We start from the raw sequence: 15557 nt of genomic DNA, 5'->3' as shown, positions 1-15557 counted from the left end.
TCTCCGACTTTCTGGAAGCGACGGCTCTCCGATGACACCACGCCCAGATGTAACTTCCCTCTCTGGTGGTGACAAAGTCTTCAACACCTCCACCAATTCTTCCTCAATCTCGAGAACCTTCTCCTGTAATTGCTGCTCCTCCTTATCCACAGGAGACGACACCTGATCAGGCAGCTGGGGGAGGGACTCCAACTCACCACCAGTCCTGTGTGCCCGATCCACTATCTCGCTCCACAAAACACCACGCCCTCCATCCGATGTTTGTTTTTCACCTGCCACCTTTGAAGCAGGGGCTGCGACATCCACCACAGGTCCAGGCACACGTCTTCGCTTGTCACAGGTCGCCGCTATGTGATCATACTCACCACATAGGCGGCATGTACGTCGTTGTCCTGGGTACATTACCATTACCTGCGTCCTGAAATCTTGTAGATACACATAGGACGGTATTGGGTGCCTCAACGTCATATTGAGGTTGAAAGAACCCTCTGGATAACCAGCATAGGCACCTGCCGCCCACGTACCATGTTGAGCATAATGCACCGTCCCATATGTCTCAAAAACTTTCCTTATATCCGCCTCGTCCGCCTCAAAGGGAACGTTGCGTAACTTGATCCACGTATAATGCCGTGAAACATCTATCAATCTTACACTGACAGCTGGTGTGACGTTAAGACTTACGTCCTGAAACCTGGTGACTAACGATTCATAAACCGTAGCTGATAGCAGTTTGACGAATATTCTTTGGCTTCCGTTTAATGCTACACCATACAAGTCACTATCTTGTACGCCATATGTCTCCCGGATGATCTTTGGCAATAAGACTTGCGCAGAACTAGGCGTTATCGTTCCTTGAAGTAGCTCAATGCCTACAGTATTTATCCTGCGTCTCACCGCCATCTTGACACTCACAGTGCACCTATGTTGTTAACAGAGGCGTGACAGCACCACTTCACACCGCTGCAGCCAGGTAGCTCACCGCTGCTATAATTGTACATACATCCATCATGCACCCACCCCTTACACATTTTACATAAGGTGCCTTTTCTGTTTTTCATGCGTACTTTAGTACAGTGTATGCACCTGTTTGGTAGTGTTTGAGATAATAATGGCTGTATTGTCTCACATTGACCTATGTATGCATTACATATGGAGTTAAGGTTATCATTCCTAGCTACTAGACCGTCATTATCGCCGTCATTTATCTGTCTGTTTTGCCTCTGCACAATAGTTTGAGGTCGTGGATTAATTTGGATATCACCACTTAAGAGTGCTACAATAAGAGCTGTGTGCCACTGTTTTTGTTTGGGTATGCGGTGTTGCCATACCTTGTGGCGATAGTGACATTTACTTTTCTGGTAGGATGGCAACTGTTGGGCTCTTACTGTCCATGGCGCTGTTACTCCATTCACCTTTTCCAGCCCCCATGACTGATTTCTTTCTTCATGGAATTGAAGAAGAAATATAAATATAATTATGGCAGCCTGTACCCCCCTAATGCCTGCCATTTTCACTCTTCGCTCTTTTACTCATATACAATAATATTTATTTCTCTTTTCCAGTCCCTAGTACACTTAGTATCTGCTTTAGCAATCACCACTGAATTACTAGTAAAATTTCCTCTTCAAAACCCTCTTCACTGCTCACTTTTCCCTTAACTTCACACAACCCTTACAGTTAACCCCTTATTACACACTCCCCTTCCCATCTCACCTCACAGTCTGGCTTCACCAATTAACTTCTAACTCCTTTCCATTCTGGTAGATCAGAAAGGTTTAATCCATGGTTTTATCCTTCCAAATCACCCTCAATTCCATTTATCGGGGGTTGTGTGGTGTTGTTGTCTCCTGACAACAACACTGAGGGGAGTAACGCCACCTACAACCTGACTTTCCTTGAGTTTATAGATATATTTGGCGTTTTCTGCTATGATTCTCTCACTGTACACTGGGTATGGGTACCTTACTCTCAGTGTTACTAGTTGGTGGTATGGGTACCTTACTCTCAGTGTTACTAGTTGGTGGTATGGGTACCTTACTCTCAGTGTTACTAGTTGGTGGTATGGGTACCTTACTCTCAGTGTTACTAGTTGGTGGTATGGGTACCTTACTCTCAGTGTTTCTAGTTGGTGGTATTGGTACCTTGCTCTTAGTGTTACTAGTTGGTGGTGTGGGTACCTTGCTCTTAGTGTTACTAGTTGGTGGTGTGGGTACCTTACTCTCAGTTTAACACTGCCCATATTTTTATGTTTTTCTGCACTGAAAACTTTTTACCAACTAACGACGATAATTTGGCTGACATTGATGTAGTGGATGCTGGCTTATGGAATACTTGGAGTCCTATCCTGACACGCATAGAAACTGAAATAAATATAATAATTACCATTTTTGTCATGCAATGGTAACTTGTAAAGTGAAAGGACATAAGTGCAACTAACGTGGCGTTTTTATTGTGGCTCCTGGAGAGCGAAACGTTGCCAAAATAAAAATGTCACATTAGTTGCACTTGTGTCCTTTTACTTTACATATTGTCGGTAATTCCACCAACATTATCACGAATGGTAACTTGTATTGTTCATTCAGCACCCGGGAAATGGGAGGTAATCCTGTATGAACAAAGACAGGGAAATGTAGCCCCAATTTCTTTTATGAATTCATTTCTGTGGACTCACGTTACCCATTTTGTAGGGAAATATCTAACGAACATCCACATTTTTAGAGAAATTTTAAGGTCCCTATTATTCATTAATCCCTTAAGGAGTTAAAGCTCATATAAATATTTATGACCGTCCAACAGACTTAGTGAGCAGGAAGCTGGACATTGACCACGATGGTCGTGTTAGCTTCACTGATTATTCCACGGCTGTCCATGCTGAGCCTCTGCTGCTGGAAGTGTTTGGGCCAGTTCTTCCAGACATTCAGGTTAGTTGTTCCAGACAATCATGGTAGTTACTGTAGTACTGATGTACTGGTGATATGGAACACATCATATGTGCTTCACATGTACAAGGCAACCTACTACAGCTTTCTATCCCTGATATTTGTGTTAGCAACTGCAAAACAACCACTGCACTTGCCTTAACATTGTCTGGGAAACTGAGCTAATTACATTTGATCTAAGGAATGAGAAAATAACTACAGTTCGTCTGATTGTGACTCCACTGCACCACAACAACCACTGTACCACAACAACCACTGTACCACAACAACCACTGTATCACAACAACCACTGCACCACAACAACCACTGTACCACAACAACCACTGTACCACAACAACCACTGTATCACAACAACCACTGTACCACAACAACCACTGTATCACAACAACTACTGTATCACAACAAGCACTGTACCACAACAACCACTGTACCACAACAACCACTGTATCACAATATCCACTGTATCACAACCACTGTATCGCAACAACCACTGTACCACAACAACCACTGTACCACAACAACCACTGTACCACAACAACCACTGTATCGCAACAACCACTGTATCACAACCACTGTATCGCAATAACTACTGTATCACAACAACCACTGTATCACAACAACCACTGTATCACAACAACCACTGTATCGCAATAACTACTGTATCACAACAACCATTGTATCACAACAACCACTGTATCGCAATAACTACTGTATCACAACAACCACTGTATCACAACAACCACTGTATCACAACAACCACTGTATCACAACAACGACTGTATCGTAATAACTACTGTATCACAACAACCATTGTATCACAACAACCACTGTATCGTAATAACTACTGTATCACAACAACCATTGTATCACAACAACCACTGTATCGTAATAACTACTGTATCACAACAAGCACTGTATCACAACAACCACTGTATCACAACAACCACTATATCACAACAACCACTATATCGCAACAACCATTGTATCACAACACCCACTGTACCACAACAACCACTGTATCACAACAACCACTGTATCACAACAACCACTGTATCACAACAACCACTGTACCACAACAACCACTGTATCACAACAACCACTGTATCACAACAACCACTGTACCACAATAACCACTGTATCACAACAACCACTGTATCACAACAACCACTGTATCACAACAACCACTGTACCACAACAGCCAAATCAAAGTCGAGAACAACGTCCAGTATTGGGCCCTTACTTAAACAAGATGGGTCCTACACAGATGACAGCAAGGAAATGAGTGAGCTACTCAAGTCCCAATATGACTCAGTTTTTAGCAAGCCTAAAGCCTTCTTTTAGCAAGCCTAAAGCCCCTTCACAGGCAACCATCACTAAAAAAAATATTACAAACACACCCTCTAAACCAACCCTGAACGTGTAGACTCTCATAACCCCAAACACATTTAATATAATAAATTCCAACCTTAATAAAACATTCAACAAATGCTTATGATTTGAAATAAACGCCCAGAACCCACAAAAAACTATAATTAACAACCTTCGACTGAGAGTCGAAGATCAAAATGAATTTTTTATGAGAGAGCCACAGAATTTGGTTAACACAAGCCTATCTGATGTTATCCTGACGCCAAATGACTTCGAACAGGCGATAAATGACATGCACTCTGCCCCAGGGCCAGACTCATGGAACTCCGTGTTCATCAAGAACTGCAAGAAGCCCCTATCACGAGCCTTTACCATCCTATGGAGAGGGAGCATGGACAAGGGGGTCGTCCCACAGTTACTAAAAACAACAGACATAGCCCCACTCCACAAAGGGGGCAGTAAAGCAACAGCAAAGAACTACAGACCGATAGCACTAACATCCCATATCATAAAAATCTTTGAAAGGGTCCTAAGAAGCAAGATCACCCATCTAGAAACCCATCAGTTACACAACCCAGGGCAACATGGGTTTAGAACAGGTCGCTCCTGTCTGTCTCAACTATTGGATCACTACGACAAGGTCCTAGATGCACTAGAAGACAAAAAGAATGCAGATGTAATATATACAGACTTTGCAAAAGCCTTCGACAAGTGTGACCATGGCGTAATAGCGCACAAAATGCGTGCTAAAGGAATAACAGGAAAAGTCGGTCAATGGATCTATAATTTCCTCACTAACAGAACACAGAGAGTAGTAGTCAACAGAGTAAAGTCCGAGGCAGCCACGGTGAAAAGCTCTGTTCCACAAGGCACAGTGCTCGCTCCCATTTTGTTCCTCATCCTCCTATCTGACAAAGACAAGGATGTCAGCCACAGCACCGTGTCTTCCTTTGCAGATGACACCCGAATCTGCATGACAGTGTCTTCCATTGCAGACACTGCAAGGCTCCAGGCGGACATCAACCAAATCTTTCAGTGGGCTGCAGAAAACAATATGAAGTTCAACGATGAGAAATTTCAATTACTCAGATATGGTAAACACGAGGAAATTAAATCTTCATCAGTGTACAAAACAAATTCTGGCCACAAAATAGAGCGAAACACCAACGTCAAAAACCTTGGAGTGATCATGTCGGAGGATCTCATCTTCAAGGACCATAACATTGTATCAATCGCATCTGCTAGAAAAATGACAGGATGGATAATGAGAACCTTCAAAACTAGGGAGGCCAAGCCCATGATGACACTCTTCAGGTCACTTGTTCTATCTAGGCTGGAATATTGCTGCACACTAACAGCACCTTTCAAGGCAGGTGAAATTGCTGACCTAGAAAATGTACAGAGAACTTTCACGGCGCGCATAACGGAGATAAAACACCTAAATTACTGGGAGCGCTTGAGGTTCCTAAACCTGTATTCCCTGGATCGCAGGAGGGAGAGATACATGATTATATACACCTGGAAAATCCTAGAGGGACTAGTACCGAACTTGCACACGAAAATCACTCACTACGAAAGCAAAAGACTTGGCAGACGATGCAACATCCCCCCAATGAAAAGCAGGGGTGTCACTAGCACGTTAAGAGACCATACAATAAGTGTCAGGGGCCGAGACTGTTCAACTGCCTCCCAGCATACATAAGGGGGATTACCAATAGACCCCTGGCAGTCTTCAAGCTGGCACTGGACAAGCACCTAAAGTCGGTTCCTGATCAGCCAGGCTGTGGCTCGTACGTTGGATTGCGTGCAGCCAGCAGTAACAGCCTGGTTGATCAGGCTCTGATCCACCAGGAGGCCTGGTCACAGACCGGGCCGCGGGGGCGTTGACCCCCGGAACTCTCTCCAGGTAAACTCCAGGTATCACAACAACCACTGTATCACAACAACCACTGTATCACAACAACCACTGTATCACAACAACCACTGTATCGCAACAACCACTGTATCGCAACAACCACTGTATCACAACAACCACTGTATCACAACAACCACTGTATCACAACAACCACTGTATCACAACAACCACTGTATCACAACAACCACTGTATCACAACAACCACTGTATCACAACAACCACTGTATCACAACAACCACTGTATCACAACAACCACTGTATCGCAACAACCACTGTATCACAACCACTGTACTACAACAACCACTGTATCACAACAACCATTGTATCGCAACAACCACTGTATCACAACAACCACTGTATCACAACAACCACTGTATCACAACAACCACTGTATCGCAACAACCACTGTACCACAGCAACCACTGTATCACAACAACCACTGTATCACAACAACCACTGTATCACAACAACCACTGTACCACAGCAACCACTGTATCACAACAACCACTGTATCACAACAACCACTGTATCACAACATCCACTGTACCACAGCAACCACTGTATCACAACAACCACTGTATCACAACAACCACTGTATCACAACAACCACTGTACCACAATAACCAACCACTGTATCGCAACAACCACTGTATCGCAACAACCACTGCATCACAACAACCACTGTATCACAACATCCACTGTATCACAACAACCACTGAAACAACAACCACTGACACAACAACCCCTGACACAACAACAACTGACACAACAACCCCTGACACAACAACCACTGGCACAACCACTGACACACCAACAACTGACACACAACCACTGACACAACAACCACTGACACAACAACAACTGACAAAACAACCCCTGACACAACAACCACTGACACAACCACTGGCACAACCACTGACACAACAACCACTGACACAACAACCACTGTATCACAACAACCACTGACACAACCACTGACACAACAACCACTGACACAACAACAACTGACAAAACAACCCCTGACACAACAACCACTGACACAAACACAACTGACAAAACAACCCCTGACACAACAACCACTGACACAACCACTGACACAACCACTGACACAACAACCACTGACACAACAACCACTGTATCACTACAACCACTGACACAACAACCACTGTATCACAACAACCACTGACACAACAACCACTGACACAACAGCCACTGACACAACAACCACTGACACAATAACCACTGACACAACAAAAACTGACAAAACAACCACTGACACAACAACCACTGACACAACAACCACTGACACAACCACTGACACAACCACTGACACAACAACCACTGACACAACAACCACTGACACAACAACCACTGACACAACAACTGACAAAACAACCACTGACACAACAACCACTGACACAACAACCACTGACACAACCACTGACACAACAACCACTGACACAACAACCACTGTATCACAACAACCACTGACACAACAACCACTGACACAACAACCACTGACACAACAATCAATGACACAACAACCACTGACTCAACAACAACTGACAAAACAACCGCTGACACAGCAACCACTGACACAACAACCACTGACACAACAACCACTGACACAACAACCACTGACACAACAACCACTGACACAACAACCACTGACACAACAACCACTGACACAACAACCACTGACACAACAACCACTGACACAACAACCACTGACACAACAACCACTGACACAACAACCACTGACACAACAACCACTGACACAACAACCACTGACACAACAACCACTGACACAACAACCACTGACACAACAACCACTGACACAACAACCACTGACACAACAACCACTGACACAACAACCACTGACACAACAACCACTGACACAACAACCACTGACACAACAACCACTGACACAACAACCACTGACACAACAACCACTGACACAACAACCACTGACACAACAACAACTGACACAACAACCACTGACACAACAATCACTGACACAACAACCACTTACAAAACAACCACTGACACAACACTTACTGACACAACAACCACTGACACAACAACCACTGACACAACAACCACTGACACAACAACCACTGACACAACAACCACTGACACAACAACCACTGACACAACAACAACTGACACAACAACCACTGACACAACAACTGACACAACAACCACTGACACAACAACAACTGACACAACAACCACTGACACAACAACAACTGACACAACAACAACTGACACAACAACAACTGACACAACAACCACTGACACAACAACCACTGACGCAACAACAACTGACAAAACAACCACTGACACAACCACTGACACAACCACTGACACAACAACCACTGACACAACAACCACTGCATCACAACAACCACTGACCCAACAACCACTGACACAACAACCACTGACACAAAAACCACTGACACAACAACCACTGACACAACCACTGACACAACCACTGACACAACAACCACTGACACAACAACCACTGTATCACAACAACCACTGACACAACAACAACTGACACAACAACCACTGACACAACAACCACTGACACAACAACCACTGACACAACAACACTGATAAAACAACCACTGTCACAACAACCACTGACACAACAATCACTGACACAACAACCACTGACACAACAAAAACTGACACAACAACCACTGACACAACAACCACTGACACAACAACCACTGACACAACAACCACTGACACAACAACCACTGACACAACAACAACTGACACAACAACCACTGACACAACAACAACTGACACAACAACCACTGACACAACAACCACTGACACAACAACCACTGACACAACAACCACTGACACAACAACAACTGACACAACAACAACTGACACAACAACAACTGACACAACAACCACTGACACAACAACACTGATAAAACAACCACTGACACAACAACCACTGACACAAAAACTGACACAACAACCACTGACACAACAACCACTGACACAACAACCACTGACACTACAACCACTGACACAACAACCACTGACACAACAACAACTGACACAACAACCACTGACACAACAACTGACACAACAACCACTGACACAACAACCACTGACACAACAACCACTGACACAACAACCACTGACACAACAACAACTGACACAACAACCACTGACACAACAACCACTGACACAACAACCACTGACACAACAACCACTGACACAACAACCACTGACACAACAACCACTGACACAACAACCACTGACACAACAACCACTGACACAACAACAACTGACACAACAACCACTGACACAACAATCACTGACACAACAACCACTGACACAACAACAACTGACAAAACAACCACTGACACAACAACCACTGACACAACAACCACTGACACAACCACTGACACAACCACTGACACAACAACCACTGACACGACAACCACTGTATCACAACAACCACTGACACAACAACAACTGACACAACAACCACTGACACAACAACCACTGACACAACAACCACTGACACAACAACACTGATAAAACCACCACTGACACAACAACCACTGACACAACAACCACTGACACAACAACCACTGACACAACAAAAACTGACACAACAACCACTGACACAACAACCACTGACACAACAACCACTGACACAACAACCACTGACACAACAACCACTGACACAACAACAACTGACACAACAACCACTGACACAACAGCAACTGACACAACAACCACTGACACAACAACCACTGACACAACAACCACTGACACAACAACCACTGACACAACAACAACTAACACAACAACAACTGACACAACAACCACTGACACAACAACCACTGACACAACAACACACAACAACCACCGACACAACAACCACTGATACAACAACCACCGACACAACAACCACTGACACAACAACCACTGGCACAACAACCACTGACACAACAAAAACTGACACAACAACCACTGACACAACAACCACTGACACAACAACCACTGACACAACAACCACTGACACAACAACCACTGACACAACAACCACTGACACAACCACTGACACAACAACCACTGACACAACAACAACTGACACAACAACAACTGACACAACAACAACTGACACAACAACCACCGACACAACAACAACTGACACAACAACAACTGACACAACAACAACTGACACAACAACAACTGACACAACAACCACCGACACAACAACAACTGACACAACAACAACTGACACAACAACCACCGACACAAAAACTGACACAACAACCACTGACACAACAACCACTGACACTACAACCACTGACACAACAACCACTGACACAACAACAACTGACACAACAACCACTGACACAACAACTGACACAACAACCACTGACACAACAACCACTGACACAACAACCACTGACACAACAACCACTGACACAACAACAACTGACACAACAACCACTGACACAACAACCACTGACACAACAACCACTGACACAACAACCACTGACACAACAACCACTGACACAACAACCACTGACACAACAACCACTGACAAAACAACCACTGACACAACAACAACTGACACAACAACCACTGACACAACAATCACTGACACAACAACCACTGACACAACAACAACTGACAAAACAACCACTGACACAACAACCACTGACACAACAACCACTGACACAACCACTGACACAACAACCACTGACACAACAACCACTGACACAACAACCACTGTATCACAACAACCACTGACACAACAACAACTGACACAACAACCACTGACACAACAACCACTGACACAACAACCACTGACACAACAACACTGATAAAACCACCACTGACACAACAACCACTGACACAACAACCACTGACACAACAAAAACTGACACAACAACCACTGACACAACAACCACTGACACAACAACCACTGACACAACAACCACTGACACAACAACCACTGACACAACAACAACTGACACAACAACCACTGACACAACAACAACTGACACAACAACCACTGACACAACAACCACTGACACAACAACCACTGACACAACAACCACTGACACAACAACAACTAACACAACAACAACTGACACAACAACCACTGACACAACAACCACTGACACAACAACACTGATAAAACAACCACTGACACAACAACCACTGACACAACAACCACTGACACAACAACCACTGACACAACAAAAACTGACACAACAACCACTGACACAACAACCACTGACACAACAACCACTGACACAACAACCACTGACACAACAACCACTGACACAACAACAACTGACACAACAACCACTGACACAACAACAACTGACACAACAACCACTGACACAACAACCACTGACACAACAACCACTGACACAACAACCACTGACACAACAACAACTGACACAACAACAACTGACACAACAACCACTGACACAACAACCACTGACACAACAACCACTGACACAACAACCACTGACACAACAACCACTGACACAACAACCACTGACACAACAACCACTGACACAACAACAACTGACACAACAACCACTGACACAACAACTGACACAACAAACACTGACACAACAACAACTGACACAACAACCACTGACACAACAACCACTGACACAACAACCACTGACACAACAACCACTGACACAACAACAACTGACACAACAACCACTGACACAACAACAACTGACACAACAACCACTGACACAACAACCACTGACACAACAAACACTGACACAACAACCACTGACACAACAACCACTGACACAACAACAACTGACACAACAACCACTGACACAACAACCACTGACACAACAACCACTGACACAACAACCACTGACACAACAACCACTGACACAACAACCACTGACACAACAACCACTGACACAACAACCACTGACACAACAACAACTGACACAACACCCACTGACACAACAACAACTGACACAACAACCACTGACACAACAACCCCTGACACAACAACCACTGACACAACAACCACTGACACAACAACAACTGACACAACAACAACTGACACAACAACCACTGACACAACAACCACTGACACAACAACCACTGACACAACAACCACTGACACAACAACCACTGACACAACAACCACTGACACAACAACCACTGACACAACAACCACTGACACAACAACCACTGACACAACAACAACTGACACAACAACAACTGACACAACAACCACTGACACAACAATCACTGACACAACAACCACTGACACAACAAACACTGACACAACAACCACTGACACAACAACCACTGACACAACAACCACCGACACAACAACAACTGACACAACAACCACTGACACAACAACCACCGACACAACAACAACTGACACAACAACAACTGACACAACAACCACTGACACAACAACCACTGACACAACAACAACTGACACAACAACAACTGACACAACAACCACTGACACAACAACCACTGACACAACAACCACTGACACAACAACCACTGACACAACAACAACTGACACAACAACAACTGACACAACAACCACTGACACAACAACCACTGACACAACAACAACTGACACAACAACAACTGACACAACAACCACTGACACAACAACCACTGACACAACAACCACTGACACAACAACCACAGACACAACAACCACTGACACAACAACAACTGACACAACAACCACTGACACAACAATCACTGACACAACAACCACTGACACAACAACCACTGACACAACAACCACTGACACAACAACCACTGACACAACAACCACTGACACAACAACCACTGACACAACAACAACTGACACAACAACCACTGACACAACAACAACTGACACAACAACAACTGACACAACAACCACTGACACAACAACACAACAACCACTGACACAACAACCACTGACACAACAACAACCACTGACACAACAACCACTGACACAACAACCACTGACACAACAACCACTGACACAACAACCACTGACACAACAACCACTGACACAACAACAACACTGACCCAACAACACTGAAACAACAACACTGACACAACAACACTGACACAACAACACTGACAAAACAACACTGATACAACAACCACTGACACAACAACCACACAACAACACTGACACAACAACACTGACTGACACAACAACCACTGACACAACAACACTGACACAACAACCACTGACACAACAACACTGACACAACAACCACTGACACAACAACAACTGACACAACAACCACTGACACAACAACCACTGACACAACAACCACTGACACAACAACAATGACACAACAACACTGACACAACAACACTGACACAACAACACTGACACAACAACACTGACACAACAACACTGACACAACAACACTGACACAACAACACTGACACAACAACAATGACACAACAACACTGACACAACAACACTGACAAAACAACACTGATACAACACTGACACAACAACACTGACACAACAACACTGACACAACAACACTGACACAACAACACTGACACAACAACACTGACACAACAACACTGACACAACAACACTGACACAACAACACTGACACAACAACACTGACACAACAACACTGACACAACAACACTGACACAACAACACTGACACAACAACACTGACACAACAACACTGACACAACAACACTGACACAACAACACTGACACAACAACACTGACACAACAACACTGACACAACAACACTGACACAACAACACTGACACAACAACACTGACACAACAACACTGACACAACAACACTGACACAACAACACTGACACAACAACACTGACACAACAACACTGACACAACAACACTGACACATCAACACTGACACAACAACACTGACACAACAACACTGACACAACAACACTGACACAACAACAATGACACAACAACACTGACACAACAACACTGACACAACAACACTGACACAACAACAATGACACAGCAACACTGATACAACAACAATGACACAACAACACTGACACAACAACACTGACACAACAACACTGACACAACAACAATGACACAACAACCACTGAGAGAACAACCACTGACACAACAACCACTGACACAACAACCACTGAGAGAACAACCACTGACACAACAACCACTGACACAACAACCACTGACACAACAACCACTGACACAACAACACTGACACAACAACACTGACACAACAACCACTTACACAACAACAACTGACAAAACAACCACTGACACAACAACCACTGACACAACAACCACTGACACAACAACCACTGACACAACAACACTGATAAAACCACCACTGACACAACAACCACTGACACAACAACCACTGACACAACAACCACTGACACAACAACCACTGACACAACAACCACTGACACAACAACCACTGACACAACAACACTGACACAACAACACTGACACAACAACAACTGACACAACAACCACTGACACAACAACAACTGACACAACAACTACTTACACAACAACCACTGACACAACAACAACTGACACAACAACACTGACACAACAACCACTGACACAACAACCACTGACACAACAACACTGACACAACAACACTGACACAACAACACTGACACAACAACACTGACACAGCAACACTGACACAACAACACTGACACAACAACACTGACAAAACAACACTGATACAACACTGATACAACAACACTGACACAACAACACTGACACAGCAACACTGATACAACAACACTGACACAACAACACTGATACAACAACAATGACACAACAACACTGACACAACAACACTGACAAAACAACACTGACACAACAACCACTGACACAACAACCACTGACACAACAACCACTGACACAACAACCACTGACACAACAACACTGACACAACAACCACTGACACAACAACACTGACACAACAACCACTGACACAACAACCACTGACACAACAACCACTGACACAACAACCACTGACACAACAACCACTGACACAACAACACTGACACTACACACAACACACAACACTGACACAACAACCACTGACACAACAACCACTGACACAACAACACTGACACAACAACCACTGACACAACAACACACTGACACAACAACACTGACACAACAACCACTGACACAACAACCACTGACACAACAACCACTGACACAACAACCACTGACACAACAACCACTGACAACAACAACACTGACACAACAACACTGACACAACAACCACTGACACAACAACAACACAACAACCACTGACAC

General features: G+C 44.1%; 1 protein-coding gene across 1 annotated transcript in view; it reads left to right on the top strand.

The window, feature by feature from the left end:
- Positions 1-15557, top strand: part of LOC138854016 (calaxin-like) — a 129677-nt gene that overhangs the window by 85606 nt on the left and 28514 nt on the right. Inside the window, exon 5 of the mRNA XM_070094406.1 lies at positions 2797-2921. Within this exon, the coding sequence (XP_069950507.1) occupies positions 2797-2921 (125 nt within the window). The remainder of the gene's footprint in view (positions 1-2796; positions 2922-15557) is intronic.

This window comes from Cherax quadricarinatus, chromosome 46 (genome assembly GCF_038502225.1).
Source record: "Cherax quadricarinatus isolate ZL_2023a chromosome 46, ASM3850222v1, whole genome shotgun sequence".
In the NCBI taxonomy this organism is placed as follows: Eukaryota; Metazoa; Arthropoda; class Malacostraca; order Decapoda; family Parastacidae; genus Cherax; species Cherax quadricarinatus.
Note: the sequence above shows the minus strand (reverse complement) of the source record. Positions and strands in the feature narration are given on the sequence as shown.